Source organism: Podarcis muralis, chromosome 10 (genome assembly GCF_964188315.1).
Source record: "Podarcis muralis chromosome 10, rPodMur119.hap1.1, whole genome shotgun sequence".
NCBI classification, from domain to species: domain Eukaryota; kingdom Metazoa; phylum Chordata; class Lepidosauria; order Squamata; family Lacertidae; genus Podarcis; species Podarcis muralis.
In genome coordinates, this window is record NC_135664.1 from 73,590,925 (window position 1) to 73,607,193 (window position 16,269).

Here is a 16,269-nt window from a genome sequence, read left to right on the forward strand (position 1 = left end):
GGGAGAAACCATTTAAATCTATGGCGTGTGGAAGCAGCTTCAGTCAGAGTGGAACCCTTTAATTTACGCCAACAAACGCACCCAAGAGACAAACCATACAAATTTCAGGAAAGGAAATAAAGGTTCAGTCCTAGGGGAGGTCCTACATTTTCCTGCTTGGCAGGGGGTTGGACTCGATGGCCCTTGTGGTCTATTCCAGCTCTGTGAGTCTATGATTCTATGATCAACAGACTCATGGACAGGAAGAACTTTAAGAGTTGAAACCCGACAAACCATCAACAAACTCAAAGCGGAGAAGCAGTTTAAATGGAAGGATTACAGAAAGTGCTTTAGTTATAATGGAGTGTTTAAGAAACATCACGAGAGTCTCAGATGGGAGAACCCATTTAGATGTATGGAGTGTGGGACATGTTCCTCTCAGAGTCCCCTCTTCTTCACAGCAATGAACTCAGAGGAGATCCGGCTTCAGGGCCCAGCTGAGTGTTGCCATTATCTCGAACTGGGTAACTCCTGTCTAATCTGCTCTGTGTCTGTGTCTCTCCCTGCTTCTGAGACCACTGGAAACGAGGGGGGCCGTTTCTCCCCCTCCATCTCTTCTTCTGAGGAAAGCTGATCTCCTTGAGAATGGATTCCCCCATATTCGGCTTCAGACCATTCCCTGACAAAACACATTGCCCTGTGTCGTTCCAGCCTCTTGCCTCCCTTGCTCCCTTCTGCTGGTACGTGTACCTGTGTGCTTTATTTCTTTAAATGAAGGTAATGTCTCACAATAGTGAGAATAATTTTAGATATAAAGTACCTTTTGACAGGGACGCGGGTGGGGCTGTGGGTTAAACCATAGGTCCGTGGTTTGAATCCCCGTGACAGGGTGAGCTCCCATTACTCGGTCCTTGCTCCTGCTAACCTAGCAGTTCGAAAGCATGTCAAAGTGCAAGTAGATAAATAGGTACCACTCAGGTGGAAAGGTAAAGATAGTCCCCCAAGCCTTATTGCAAGAGGGAGAATGAGGAGCTGCAGGTACCCAACAGAACATTAAAAATACAGAGATTGAGGTCAACAGACAGCGAAGCAAAGTCTACTCCAAGGGAAGCCCTTCAGCTTCCAGCCTGTCCCCTCCCACAAGGGCTGAAGGAGACTTGCCATTTGGGGATGGCAGAGCTGAATGGAAGCGGGCAAGGAAGCCCCACTATCACTCCTGCCAGAGGAATAGGGTGACTCACCCCTATACTCAAAGCTGATTGACAGGAAGGAATTCCTCCCCACCCTTGTCACATGCAGCTGGGCTCACTTGCCAGAGCCACCTCGAAAGCCTGACTAGAATTCCCATTGATGTACTGTCTATGGAAAAGGAGGCGGATTCTCTGTTATGTTTCTGTGATTGTCATTAAGAAAATGTATACATTATAGTCCCAAAAGTGTAAAGCCTTGCCTCTAACGTGGTCATGTTGATACCACAAACGTACTGTGTAATGCTTTGAATGTGCTACTGAAACAGACTTTGTAAAACTTTGTACAAAATACATGGAACAAAGTGTAACTGTTGCTGTCATGACAGACCCAGTATAGACAACTCCACACTGCCGTCTACTGGGTCTACAGTATATAAAAAAACACCCATTCATGACTAAGACACTTTTATTGAATAAACCATTCTTCAAACAAAGTAACAGCCATTCACAAATAAAGACTGACTTCTCCCAGTAAGAGTTCCAATCTGACACAAAGATGGGAGCATCTTGTGGGAATGTTCAGGGTGGCAGGAGAGGATATATTGTTTGTTAATATCCTTCCAAACTTGCGGCAGCAATTTCCTTTATGAAGCAGAGTGCATTCCCCTTTTTACATGCACAGCAGATAGCTGGTTGCAGGCTCGTGTGAGCTTCTCACTATTATACAATTCAATTTGTCTCAGATTGACTTGTACTGCTTCTGATGGATCACATTCCACACATCTTAGCACAACAGTGGGAACTGTGAACGCCCATACATGCACTGTTTGTTGCTTCCAATGCTGTTTCCTCTGCCCATTCCTGCAGCATCACAAAAGGGACAGCCATTAACAGAATGGGTGCAGCCCAGACCCCAGCACCAGGTACTTTGCAAACACATGAATAATGTCACTATCACCATCCACTTCACAAACGATCCTCACCTGTAACCTCACCCTGCGGCACCTCCTTCCTGACGTCCTCCATGACAGATCTACAAGGGTGGGAAACGGTGGGGTGGAAATTTATAAAAGTATGGTCTTTCTTTTGTTCAGAGTTCCCCCCTTCCTCCTGCGTGAGTGGCTTCAGACCCTGCTGCAGAAGGTCTATTAATAAAAGATCAGGGGGGGGGGGTGTGGGTGGCGCTGTGGTCTCAACCACAGTGCCTCATGGTCTTGCTGATCGGAAGGTTGGCAGTTTGAATCCCCGCAACGGGGTGAGCTCCCCTTGCTCTGTCCCAGCTCCTGCCAACTTAGCAGTCTGAAAGCACACCAGTGCAAGTAGATAAATAGGTGGTGGGAAGGTTTCTGTCATGCACCAGAAGTGGTTTAGTCCTGCAGGCCACATGACCAGGAAGCTGTCTGTGGACAAACGCCAGTTCCCTCAGCCTGAAAGCGAGATGAGAACTGCAACCCCATAGTCATCTTTGACTGGAGTTAACCGTCCAGGGGTCCTTTACCTTTCTTACCTTAATAAAAGGTCAGGCATAGCAGCCGCTTTGAGCCAGCATTACCTTGGTTGGTCTCTGTTAGTTTCTCTGACTGTTGGGAGACCGACTGTTTCCTAGACAGGCTTCTTGTGCATCCCGTAAGGAGAAGGAGCTATTTTACGATCTTTTCCACCATCATCCCTGACCACTGGTCTTGCTAGCTCGGGGTGATGGCAGCTGTAGTCCGAAAACAGCTGGAGACCCAAATTTGGGAAACCCTGTTCACCTTGAAGGAGAAAGGAGGGCTCACCTGCATCTGGAGGAATGCCAGGTAAGCCCTGCAGGATCAGGCCCAAGGGGCCCCTGTGCAAGGGCCACAGCTTCCCCACAAGTGAAGAAGCTGTAGGAAAGGAGGAGAGGCAGGAGGAGAGGGTGGGGAGGAATAACTGAGAATGAACTTCTGGAGCCTGGGAAGCCCCCTCCCTGCCTGCTCCCTGAAGGTTTCCCAAGCCCCTCCCTTTTTCACTTCAAGGACTGGGGGACCTCAGCACCCCAGGGTTGCTTTGCTCCAGTGGGGGGAGGGGGAGCTATTTTGTTTGCTGAGGGCAGGAATCACAATCCTGTCACATTGCGGGTGTCAGGCTTTTAGGGGTGAGGCTCAGGTGGGAAAGAGTTGAGAAGGAAAAAATCCTGGGGTGCGGATTTACTCCGCTGCCCAGCTCCTCAAGGTGCCACTCCCTGGGGGTCCCTCTGGTCAGCAAAAGAAGGAGTCTCCAGCCAAGTTAAAGATGCAAAACAGTGGTCAGCAGACCTGATCTTTCTTTGTTGCAACAAGGTTCAAACACACCAAGAGTAGGAACTCTGAACATATGGTTGCATGAATTTTTAAGACCTCTCCCCATTTCCCACAATACATTTTTCCACAGCATCTTTGATGCATCACAGATTTGTCACAAAGCAGGAGTCTTTGGCATTCAGAAACATGGACCCGTCACCCACCCCTGTCAACAGCCCCAGTTTCCCACACCTTTCCCCCAAAGTACCAGAATAATCCATAATCCGATGGATTTCTGCCTGGGGCATGTGTTGCCCTGCATCGCCTCCTGCCTCCTAAGGGATTATGGAGTCAGGGGGAGCCCGAGATCCCCGAATTCCAGAGGAGTCATTAGTCGTGGGAACCAAGGAAATCGGTCAAACCGTTGAATTGGGGAGATTACCGGTATTTGACGTTTCTAGTTTTCTATATTGGATACTCGGAGGACACGGTACGATTCATGGTATCCGCTTCTTGCTACAATTGTATAGGCTGCTTCTCTGAGCCTCTTCGCTGTTGTAAAATGGAAGGTGCCTGTGTCCACGGTCATTGTCCCGGCCTTAGTCAGAGGCTGTGGCGGGGACTTGGGGTTTTGGGGAGTCGTATAACAGTCCCCCCATCCTGGTCTGAAGAGCGGCAATACCTAAAGCACGGGCGCACGGCTCATGGCGTGGGGTGGGCGAGGGAAGGATTTTGCAATGTAAACATTGTGGGGTGGGGGACCCCAATTTGTAATTGGATTGCCAGGATCAGCCCCTCCCCCGCTCTCCTGATCTACAGGAGGAAAACGGGAGGGGAATAACCTTCCTCCCCGTCCCGTCTCAAATCTTTCCCTCCCCTCCCCGCACATCCTCCTCTCACCCCGCCCCCACAACCTCAAATCCCCTCCCCAATATGTTGCTCCTCCTCCTCGCCACCCTAGCTCTGTTCCCGGAATAGGGGGGGGATGAACCCTCCTCCCAAACTGCCTGCTTCTCCCGGAAGTGGCTCTTCTGCGCCGGATTGCTGCTTTGCGCCGTAGCTCTGGGGGGGGGGGGGCGCTTTCGGAAAGGGGAGGAGGGGCGGCAGGGGAGGACACCCCCCGTGGATGTTGCAGGAAAGGAAAGGAGAATCGGGAGCGAGGACAAAGAGGTAAAGGGGTCGCGGGGGGGGGGAGAAAAGGACCCAGAGACCCCCGCCAGCTCCCAAAAGCATATTTCTTGGGCCCCTTAGGCGCCTTGGCAGCGGCGGACATGGGGCCCCCACCCAGGGGGTCCCCACGAAGGCCTCCTTGCCCCGTTTCCCCCGCACAGGCATCCCTGGGGCCCTGTGGGATCTGCACGGAGAAAGACGAGCCATCAATGGGTTAACGGGCGCGAGGGACGCCTGGATAGAGACCCCCGTGTGGCACGTGTTGGGCTGGGGGTGTCCTCTGGATGGAGAGATGGGGCGCGCAGGGCGAGGGGTGAGCCCCGACAAGGCGGCCTCTGGGTGCAGGGGAGACTCAGAAAAAGAGGGAGGGGGTCGAGGAAGTTGGGAAGGGGAGCATCCCTGAGGCAGGGAAGGGCAGCATTGGCGGGGGGGGGGCGGGCGGGCGGGGAGAGAGAGATACAGGACGACCAGTCCTTGAGGAGACGTCTCCATCGTGGCGCCCGCGGGTCCTCCTGGAGAAGAAATGAAATTCCAAGAGGAAGAGAGGAGGGTGGAGGCCTTCTCAGAAGCGGCTCTTTCTTTCCGCAATCCCACCCAGGAAGCAGCCAAGAACCTTTTCCTCTCTCTCAAGCTTCCATCTTTATTGTCTTTTCCACTGCCAGCTTCATTGAGGATGAGGATAATGTTCAGCTGTCATCAGAAACAGGGGTGCAGAGTCCATGGAATGGCTCTCAGGGCTGATATAGAAGTTGCACCTCAAAAGCATTTCTATTCCTCTTATTCTTTAAGGCAGTGTCAGAGAGACTGACAAGCTGAGATACAATCGATCATCATTCAATGACAGCGACTGCATGAATCTTCACAGTCGCAGGACCCATTTTCATAATATACAGTGTTTGTGGCTCTATACACAGGGTGTGCCTATACAGGCCAAAGACTGCTAGTATTAACACAGGTCAGGTGTGTGATGTTTCCAAATTTACAGACTGTATGTGAATGAGAGTTTGTGGGTGGACAGTCTCTAGGCTGGTAGGGTCTCAGCCTGCGTACCAGATGGAACTGGCAGACAGCTGCCCTGGACACAGAACTGACCTGCACCTCTATGAACAGCTGTGAGTCCAGAATGACCCCCAGGGTGTGTACCTTGTCCTTTAGGGGCACAGTTTCCCCATCAGGTCTAGGGAGTCCCCCACACCTTCCTGCCCTGTGTCCCCCCCAAATGTTACCTCTGCTTGTCAGGATTCAACTTAAATCTGTTAGCCGCCATCCATCCTCAAACCACCTACAGGCACCAATCCAGGGCATTTACTGCCTTCCCTGGTTCCAATTTTAAAGAGAGTAAGAACTTGGAATCATCCACATACTGGTGAACACCCAGTCCCAATGCCCTGATGATCTCTCCCAGTGGCTTCATATACAGTGGTACCTCAGGTTAAGAACTTCATTTGTTCTGGAGGTCCATTCTTAACCTGAAACTGTTCTTAACCTGAAGCACCACTGTAGCTAGTGGAGCCTCCCGCTGCCACCGCCATGAGATTTCTGTTCTTATCCTGAAGCAAAGTTCTTCACCCAAGGTACTATTTCTGGGTTAGCGGAGTCTGTAACCTGAAGCGTCTGTAACCTGAAGCGTCTGTAACCCAAGGTACAACTATAGATGTAAAAAAGCATATAAGGATTGCAGAATCTTCAAAGAATATTTAGATAACTATGGAATAAAAGGAAACATCTTGGCAGAATTAGACTGATCCCTGTATTGTATAAATATAAGTTTGTAGGGAGGTAAAAAGAAACTATATAAGAAATATGTAACTGTGCAGTATAAAGTAATGGATAGACAAAGTACAGTGAAATTAATTGGAAGTCAGTTTTAAATTTCTATAAATTTTATAATTGTGTTCAATACCAGGAGTATATATGATGATAATTATATTAATCTTCTTATATCTTATAGTGTGGTGGTTTGCTTGATTTTTCTGTTATTTGTTTGTTTGATTGTATGTTTGTTCACTTGTATGTACATCTGTTTTTCATAAATGTATTTATTTTAAATTAGGATATAGTAATTAAAGAAGAAGAAGCATGGGAGGGGAAGGATAATGGTGGCAGGAGCTTTCCTGGTCCTGCACCCCCAAAAGCTCCAGGCATTACACTTTGTCCATGTTTGTGGACACCACCCCATTCATATCTCCCATCATAATGATGTTGCTATAGTTCAGATAGTCCAGCATTGTCTCATGCAGCTTCTTGTAAAATTCCGATTTCCCCTCATTCGGAGCATAAATTCCCAATATCAAAAACTTTTCCCCTTGTGTTTGTATTTCAATTGCCAAAATTCTTCCTTGCTCATCTTTAAAAAGAAATTTTGGTGACAGGCTCTCCTTTGCATAAATCACCACTCCTCTCTTCTTCACTCGGTCTGATGAGATAAATTCTTGGCCTAGTCTCTTATTAATTAGCACTTTTCTGTGGAGCCTAGTCACATGTGTTTCCTGCAGGCAGATAATGTCCAATTGCTCTTTCTTTAATAGATGAAATATTCTTCTCCTTTTTTCCGGGGAATTGCAGCCATTAATATTCCAGCTTAAGAGCTGCAGAGACATCCTGGACCAATCTGTTATTCCTTAGGTGGTGGTGTCTCTTTCTCCTGTTCTTCAGGCCCCGAAGGTGTAGGTACAGGCAATGGCCCAGACCCTGGGGTTCCTCCAATTCCTTTCTGAAGGTCTTCTCCGTGGTCACTCAGAAACTTTTCTTTGTCCTCGGCTGTTTTGATTTTCACTTTCTTCCCTCTAAATGTAAAAGATAGTCCTTGAGGGAATTCCCACCTAAAGACGATTGAGTTGCTCCTCAACAGTTTCGCCAACTCTGTGTAGCTTGATCTGAGTTCCAGTAGTTGTTTAGGGATATCCTTGTAAATTTCCACTCTCAAATCTTGAATTTCAAGTGACTTTTTGAAGTGTGCACTCAATATCTTGTCTCTTTCCTCCTTTGTTCTCAAGGCAATCAAGCAGTCCCTGGGCCTGTCTCTCCTTGCTACTTTTCCAAGTCTAAAATCACTCACAATTTTAAAGTCCTTATCTTCTTCCAAAGGCCAAAATTTTGTGAATTCTTTTGTCAGGTATTCGATTAAATCCCCTTGTTCAAGTTCTAAGAATGACCTCAGCCTCAGATTATTTTCCCTGCTTCGTAATTCTATCATAGACAGATAGGCCTGCTGTTCACCAACTTGCTTGTGCAATGGTTTTACCTCCTCCTTTAATGCATCAGCTTTTTGGTTAGCTTCCTCAGCCAATTTACGATTTTCTGTGGTGGCTTCAAATAGTTTCCCAATTGATTGTGCATTCAGAGCAACTTGTTCAGTCAATTTATTAACACTGGCTGTATTTTGGTCAATCTTAGCCGATTGCTCATCCGCTTTTTTATCCAAACTTTCCAATTTTTCAAGGATTTTGTCCAATACTGAAGCGGATCCTCCTAAAGCCATACCTTCCGGCAAAGTTTGCTCTGTTTCTTCCTCTTGTGTCACCAAAATAGCAGGAACAGATGATCTGTGCAGCTGTGAAGTTAAAGTTGTTTGCTTGGCTTTAGCTTTGGCCGATCTTGTTTTCCCAAAGCCACTCATTCCACTTCTGTCTACGTGCCAAGATCAAACTGCATGCGATCCCATGGGAAACCAGAAGCCCAGAGAGTAAACAACAAGAGAAAAGAGAAAGGAAAAAAACAAGTCCCAGACAGTTGTAAATCCAAAGTCCTCTAGGGGGAGTTCAAACGTATCTTGAGGGGAAAAGCTAATTTGTTGTTCATGAGAAGTTTTTTTCTCAAATTGTTCCCAAACTTCAAAGCTTTTAAAACAAATGTCCAAACAGGTCCCCCAGGTATCACGGAATAACCCCACCACTTGGCCTTCCATCATACATGTCATCTCTTTCATCTGTACCACACCGACTTGCATTTATTCGTGCAAGGTTCAATGTCCTTCCATCGAACCTGCTGAGCCACAGATTTTCCAGGGGTTTGGTGTCTCCACTATGCGTGTGTGACGGGAAAACTGTTGAATCTCTTCCACATATAATGTTCAACTGTCCCCTACATAGCATAGCCAGGACTAAATTCCTGGGTCCTGTTTTATTGTGCTTGGTTGGCAGGCCTGTTGAGTCACACGCCGCACTACTTTTGCAGGATACAGATTCTTCTGTAACTCTGCAGGTTGCGAGATTCCTGATCGCGGTTATCTCACACACAAAAACCACCAAAAAACAACAACAACATCAAAAACTAATCGGACAGTTATGATGAGAGTGCATGTCGGCTCTCGTCTTCAGTCTTCCTTTTTCTGCGATCTGTCCCTTGGAGCTCTCCGGGCCCCAAGCTGTTATTTGGCTCTGCTCAATGACCCACCCTTGCATCGTGGTGTTCACCTTCTGGTGTCGAATATATCGGTCTTTATGTCTCTGTCCTTTTATGTTTGTACATTTTATGGGCTAATAGCCGTAAATAAATAATAATAATAATAAAATGTCCAAACAGCCTCAAAATTCCAAAGGACCTTCAGGTCTCTTATAGTTAGCAGAGTTAATCTTTGAAGTGAAACAATGTCTCTAAAAAGTGCCAGAAACAGTATTTCAATGTAACAGTTCAAATAACACTCAGATGTAACAGTTCAGAGTAGCAGAGTAACAAAGTCCACAATCTGACAGTTCTATCAGTCTGGCAGTCCGGCTGCCTAGGTTCTTTAATAAATTTGTAAATCCAAAGGAAGAGGTGAAAGCAAAGTCCATAATCAGAAGAAATAAATCCACTAATATTCACAAAGTCAGTTCAGGTAATGCACGAGTTAGTACCTTTAAGTACCGATTCAAAGGCAACAGACAGATCAAAGTCTTTGCTTTAAATCTTTAAGCAGAGCCGGGAGACGGACTTCCTGGTTACGTCTCCCGCTTTAGCCAAATTTTAAATTAATTTAGTCCCCAATTCATTCAGTCCGTCTTACTCACGGGTTGATACTTTTCTAGTCGAATGTTTCCAGGAAAAAAGGTCAGCGCTCACCGACAGCAGCTACGCGGCTTCACTCCACAGAAAGAGCGATCGACTCACAGCAGTGCGCCAGCCCTTCCACGTTCCGGAGCCCCTTACGAGGTCCCTTCTTCATTTCGAGGGGCGCTTCTGGTGCCCGCCGAGTCCCACGACCACAGGCTATCGCTGTGGGTTTCCAACTTGGGTCTCCGCTTCGCCGTAGCGGATGACCCGTTTCTGCGGAACTTCCCCTTCACAGCGCGAAGGAGACCGCCATTGCCGTTCGCGCCGCCTCCGGAAGGTAAAAGTTCATAGAGCTTTCAAGAACCATATTGTCAGGAAAGCAGTGTTTAATGTCTGGACAAAATATAAAGATTTATTAGAAAACAAGACCCCAAGGTGGCTGTCACCAATGGAAGCTAAGGCTCATAAAAGACTCAATATGGAGGCCAAATGGCCGAAATATTGGGAAATAATAGAAAAAGATGGAGACATTTGGAGATTGCAGAGTTTTGAGAAATTAAAGGATAAAGTGCGAGATTGGTTACATTATGCTCAGATTAGGGAGGTTTTCAATATGGACAAAAAAACAGGTTTCCAGGTGGAAAAATCGAAATTAGAAACAGAATTGTTAGAACCGAAAACTAAGGTACTTTCAAAAATGTATAACTTGCTGTTAAAATGGAACACTCAGGATGAAACGGTTAAATCAGCTATGATAAAATGGGCACAGGACATTGGCTACAACATTATGTTTGCTGACTGGGAAAGGTTATGGACCACCGGTGTGAGGTTGATGGCATGTAGTGCCTTGAAAGAAAATATTATGAAAATGATATATAGGTGGTACATGACCCCAGTCAAGCTTGCAAAAATATACCATTTGCCAGACAATAAATGTTGGAAATGTAAGGAAACTGAAGGAACATTCTTTCACCTTTGGTGGACATGCCCAAGGGTTAAGGCTTTCTGGGAAATGATCTATAACGAGTTAAAAAGGTATTTAAATATACCTTCCCTAAGAAACCAGAGGCCTTCCTTTTGGGCATTGTCGGCCAAAGGGTGCTAAAGAAGGACCGAACTTTTTTTATGTACGCGACAACAGCAGCAAGAATACTTATTGCAAAGCACTGGAAGACCCAAGATTTGCCCACTCTGGAAGAATGGCAGACGCAACTGATAGACTATATGGAATTGGCAGAAATGACTGGCAGAATCCGGGACCTGGGAGAAGAGACGGAGGAAGAGGACTGGAAAAACTTTAAGGACTATCTGCAGAAACATTGTAAACTGTATGAATGCTAAGACGATGCAGGATAGAAAATAATGTGGCACCAGTAAATTTAATTGAAAGAAGTATTAAAATAAGTGATTTATTATAATAAGGATGAAACTTTATATAATATTATGTCAAATCTAAGTATTTAAGCATATGAAAACAAAAATTAAAATTGGAGACATAATATCTGAAAATTACACAGTAAGATCGAAAGTAGGGGAAGCATTGCTGACTAAACTTTTACAATCGGGAACGCAGATAAGGGAGATGTGAGGAAGTCCCAAAAGAAGGTTATGAAAATATGGTTTTTGTGAAAATTAATTATGCTGTTTTTTTATCTGTTTTGTGTTAACTTTTTGTATTTTTTCTTTTTTTTTCTTTTGCTTGTTTTATGTTGGTGATGGTGTTTTATGTGTTTGGTGATGTATTGTTTAAAACCTTTAATAAATATTATATATATAAAAAAGAAAAGCCACAGGTCCCAATAGTGATCTATAGGGGACTCTCTGCTTCTCTCCATTCATAGAACCTTCCGTTTATTACTACGTGTTCCTCCCTCCCCCCATCCTCCTGTGCTGCGGAGGGAACCCTGTGGAAAAGTTATGGAGTGAATTTCACTTCCCCACACATCCAACACTGCTCAGCATTCAGGGAAATGGAAGAGGAAAGCTGGCCACAATCCAAGAGACTGAGGTCAGCAGAAAGGGAAACAAAGTCTACTCCAAGGGAAGCCGCTTCAGCTTCCAGCCCGTCTGCTCCCACAATGGCTGAAGAAGAATTGCCCTTTGGGAATGGCAGAGCTGAATGGAAGCGGGCGAGGAAGCCCCACGATCGCTCCTGCTGGAGGAATAGGGGCACTGACCCTATACTCAAAGGTGATGGCCACTTCTGGAATCCAGGAAGGAATTCCCCTCACCCTGGTCACATGCAGCTGAGCTCACTTGCCAGAGCCACCTGCAGGGCCTGCCAACAATTCCCATCATCCCTAGTCTTGCTAGCTTGATATGGTGGGATCTGTAGTGAGCTGGAGACCAAATTTGGGAAACCCTGTTCTCCCTGAAGGACAAAGGAGGATTCACTTGCCTCAGAACATTAGGCAAGTTCTGTAGGATCAGGCCCAAGGGGCCCCAGTCCTACTAGGGGCCAAGCAGGGGCCTCTTCTGGGAAACCCACTGGCAGCACTTGAGCACCAGAGAAGGACGGCTGCCTCTGACTGGCGAAGCAAATTTCTTTTAGGGGCACATTTCTGGAGAAGTTTAGCGAAGTGTTTTAATGTTTAATGCCGTACAGAGGTATAATAATAATAATAATAATAATAATAATAATAATAATAATAATTTATTTATACCCCGCCCATCTGGCTGAGTCTCCCCAGCCACTCTGGGCGGCTCCCAATCAAGTGTTAAAAACAGTACAGCATTACATATTAAAAACTTCCCTGAACAAGGATGCCTTAAGATGTCTTCTGAATGTCAGGTAGTTGTTTATCTCTTTGACATCTGATGGGAGGATGTTCCACAGGGCGGGCGCCACTACCGAGAAGGCCCTCTGTCTGGTTCCCTGTAGCCTCACTTCTCGCAATGAGGGAACCGCCAGAAGGCCCTTGGCACTGGATCTCAGTGTCCGGGTGAACGATGGGGGTGGAGACGCTCCTTCAGGTATACAGGACCGAGGCCGTTTAGGGTTTTAAAGGTCAGCACCAACACCTTGAATTGTGCTCGGAGACGTACTTGGAATGTACCTCGGGTTAAGTACTTAATTCGTTCTGGAGGTCTGTACTTAACCTGAAACTATTCTTAACCTGAAGCACCACTTTAGCTAATGGGGCCTCCTGCTGCCGCCACGCTGCCAGAGCACAATTTCTATTCTCATCCTGAAGCAATGTTCTTAACGTGAAGCACTTTTTCTGGGTTAGCAGAGTCTTAACCTGAAGTGTATGTAACCCGAGGTACCACTGTATTGTGTTTTTAGTATTGGGTGGGGAAGCCCAGCCAGATGGGCGGGGTATAAATAATAAATCATTATATATATTCTTATATGGGGTCCCCACGATGCTCCCCAGCCCGGCTCCAGACTGCCAGGGAAGCTGCGTTGTGTTTTGCTGCAGGTGAGCCTGCCCTGTGCAACGCTGGGCTCTTAAAGGAACTTGGAGCTCCAGGCGGAAGGGCCACAGCTTCCCCACACTTGTGAAGCAGCCATGGGAGTGATGGGGAGGCAGGCGGCTTGCGGTGGGGAGTGGCGTGGAGTGGAGGAATCCGCTAGAAGGAGCTTCTGGATCCTATGCACCCCCCTCCCCGCCTGCTCCCTGAAGGTTTCCCGAGCCCCTCCCCTTTTCATATCAGGGATTGGGGGACCTCAGCATCCCAGGGTTGCTTTGTTCTGGGGGTGGGGGGAAGCTATTTTGTTTGCTGAGCGCAGGAGTCACAATCCTGTCACATTGTGTTGTGTCTGGCTTTTAGGTAAGGGGGTGAGGCTCAGGTGGGAAAGAGTTGAGAAGGAAAATATCCTGGGGTGCGGATTTACTCCGCTGCCCAGCTCGTCAGGGTGCCCCTCCCCGCGGGTCCCTCTGGTTAGCAAAAGAAGGAGTCTCCAGCCACGTTAAATATACAAAACAGTGGTCAGCAGACCTGATCTTTACTTGTTGCAACAAGGTTCAAACACAAAGATTGTTTGGTTGCGTTATGGGGGGGGGGGAAGCTGCTCCTTTTCCCTTACGGGGTACCCAAGAGCCCATATAGAGTCCTTTTGTGGGTTCTCTATCGGTAGGAGAAAATAGGAGAGGCCAACCAGAGGATATTGAGTAGCAAAGCAGCTAGTAAGCCTGATCTTTATTGAAGCTGTTGCAACAGGGTGTTCCCCCCACAGGCAGGAGAGAGGAGGACCCCTAACAAAGGAGTGCAAATATAGACATTTTGAAATTGCCCCCACTGGAGCCCAAGACCACCCTCCCGAAACATCATAAATACATCACAGAAGGGGTGTAGCCCAAGACCACCCCCAAGACATCATACTTACATCAGAGAAGGGGCAGACTACAACAGAAATCTGGGTGTGCTGTTTTTATCCTGTCTGCCAGGTTACCTGATTGGATTACCTGGGCACAAATATGTAACAAAGTAGGAGTCTTTGGCATTTAGAAAAATGAGTCCGTCTCCCTGCCCGTCAGTAACCCTATTTTCCCACACGTTTTAACTACCCACTTCCCCAAAGAACCGTAATGGTATTTGGACATCCCCCCAACTGCAAGGCTTTCCTGCGCTTCTCCTTTAAATGCATCAGGATTCAATCCGCCACCCCGAGGGATTTCTGCCTGGGACATGTGCTGCCCTTGATCGCCTCCTGCCTCCTAAGGGATTATGGAGTCAGGGGGAGCCCTGGATCCCCCAATTCCAGAGGAGTCATTAGGCGTATTGGATAGTCGGAGGAAACAGTCCGATTCATGGCATCCGCTTCTTGCTACAATTGTATAGGCTGCTTCTCTGAGCCTCTTTGCTGCTGTGCATGGAAGGTGCCTGTGCAAATGGTCATTGTCCTGGCCTTAGTCCGAGGCTGTGGTGGAGACTTGGGGTGTCGTTTAACCGCCCCCCCCATTCCTGGTTTGAAGAGCACCAATACCTAAAGCACGGGCGCACGGCTAGTGGCGTGGGGTGGGCGAGGGAAGGATTTAGCAATGTAAACATTGGGGGGGAACCCCACTTTGTAATTGGATTGCGGGATCAGCCCCTCCCCGCTCTCCTGATCCACAGATGGAAGAGGGGAGGAGGGAAACCTTCCTCTCCCTCCCCCCAATTCCTCCCCTCCCGGCACATCCTTCCCTCACCCCGCCCCCACAATCCCAAATCCCCTCCCCAATATGTTGCCCCTCCTCCTCGCCATCCGACCTCTCCTCCGGGAATAGAACTCTGTTCCCAACCTGCCTGCTTCTCCCGGAAGTGGAGCTTCCACTCCGGATTGCTGCTCTGCGCCGTAGCTCTAGGGGCGCGCGCTTACGGAAAGGGGAGGAGGGGAAGCAGGCGACACCGCCCCGCCCCCCCCCCCCCCCCCGTGGATGTTGCAGGAAAGGAAAGGAGAATCTGGAGCGAGGACAAAGAGGTAAAGGGGTCGCGGGGGGGGGGGGGAGGATAGAAAAGGACCCAGGTAGGGACGCCGCGCCAGCTCCCCAAAGCACCTTTCATGCGTCCCGTCGGCATGGCCTAGATCCCTGCATCCGTGCTGTGCCTTGGCAGTGGCGGAGATGGGGCGCCCACCGAGGGGGTCTCAAGAGGGCTCCTTTGCCCCGTTTCCCCCACGCAGGGATCCCTGGGTCCCTGTGGTATCTGCACGGAGAAAGGCGGGTCATGAAAGGGTTAACGGGCTCGAGGGACGCCTGGATAGAGACCCCCGTGTGGCTTCCTTCTTGCAAGCTGCATCCTCTTCACGCCCCCATAAACCCCTGCACTGCCCAGTCGCAGCGGTTCAAATCCGGAGAGGAAGAGGGGAGGGGAGAGGCCTTCTCAGAAGCGGCTCTTGGTTTCCGCAATCCCACCCGGGAATCAGCCAGAAACCTTTTCTTCTCTCTCAGGCTTCCATCTTTAATGTCTTTTCCACTGCCAGCTTCATTGAGGATGAGGATAATGTACACCTGTCATCAGAAACAGGGGTGCAGAGTCCATGGAATGGCTCTCAGGCTTGATACAGAAGTTGCACCTCAAAAGCATTTCTGTTCCTCTTATTTTTGGTAGGGAATGTCAGAGTGACTGACAAGCTGAGATTCTTCCCAGTCAAAGGACCCATTTTCATGATAGACAGTGCCTGTGGCTGGAGGCTCTACATACAAGGTGTACCTATACAGGCCAAAAACTGCCAGTATTAGCACAGGTGAGGTATGTGACCTCCCCTAATTTACAGACTGTATGTGAATGAGAAGTTGTGGGTGGGATTACAGTTTATGGCAGCCCTGTGATTTTCTCCACCCATGACATTTTGTGAGCTGATATTGCAGTACAAAATCCAAAATAACTACAAAAGAATAACAATATAATAAGAATGATTGTAGTATTTCTACGCTGCCTATCTGGCTGGGTTTCACCAGCCACGCTGGGCAGCTTACAGTACAAATAAAAGACAGTAAAACATCAGACATTAAAAACCTCCTGATACAGGGCTGCCTTCAGCTGTCTTCTAAATGTCAGATAGTTGCCCATTTCCTTGCCCTATGCCTGCTTACCTGTAACTTCGCCTCTCAATGGGGTGGGGGAGTGAACCAGCAGAAGACCCTCGAAGGAGGACCTCAGTGTATAGACTGAGCGATGGGGGTGGAGACGCTCCTTCAGGTCTACAGAGAATGAGGCTGTTTAGGGCTTTAGGTCAATGATCTTGCTGCTCCACAATGATTTCCAGAGCAAGTCCGACATACAAT

General features: G+C 47.9%; 1 protein-coding gene and 1 long non-coding RNA gene across 2 annotated transcripts in view; both read left to right on the forward strand.

Annotated features, from left to right (window-relative positions):
* LOC144329032 (uncharacterized) overlaps positions 1 to 1,663 on the forward strand; it is a 29,583-nt gene extending 27,920 nt beyond the window's left edge. The window contains 1 exon segment of the mRNA XM_077935470.1: positions 2 to 1,663. Within this exon segment, the coding sequence (XP_077791596.1) occupies positions 2 to 120 (119 nt within the window). The 3' untranslated portion in view covers positions 121 to 1,663.
* Positions 1,664 to 4,153: 2,490 nt separating this feature from the next.
* LOC144329042 (uncharacterized) overlaps positions 4,154 to 16,269 on the forward strand; it is a 43,808-nt gene continuing 31,692 nt past the window's right edge. Inside the window, exon 1 of the long non-coding RNA XR_013394482.1 lies at positions 4,154 to 4,582. This is a non-coding gene — a long non-coding RNA (uncharacterized LOC144329042). The remainder of the gene's footprint in view (positions 4,583 to 16,269) is intronic.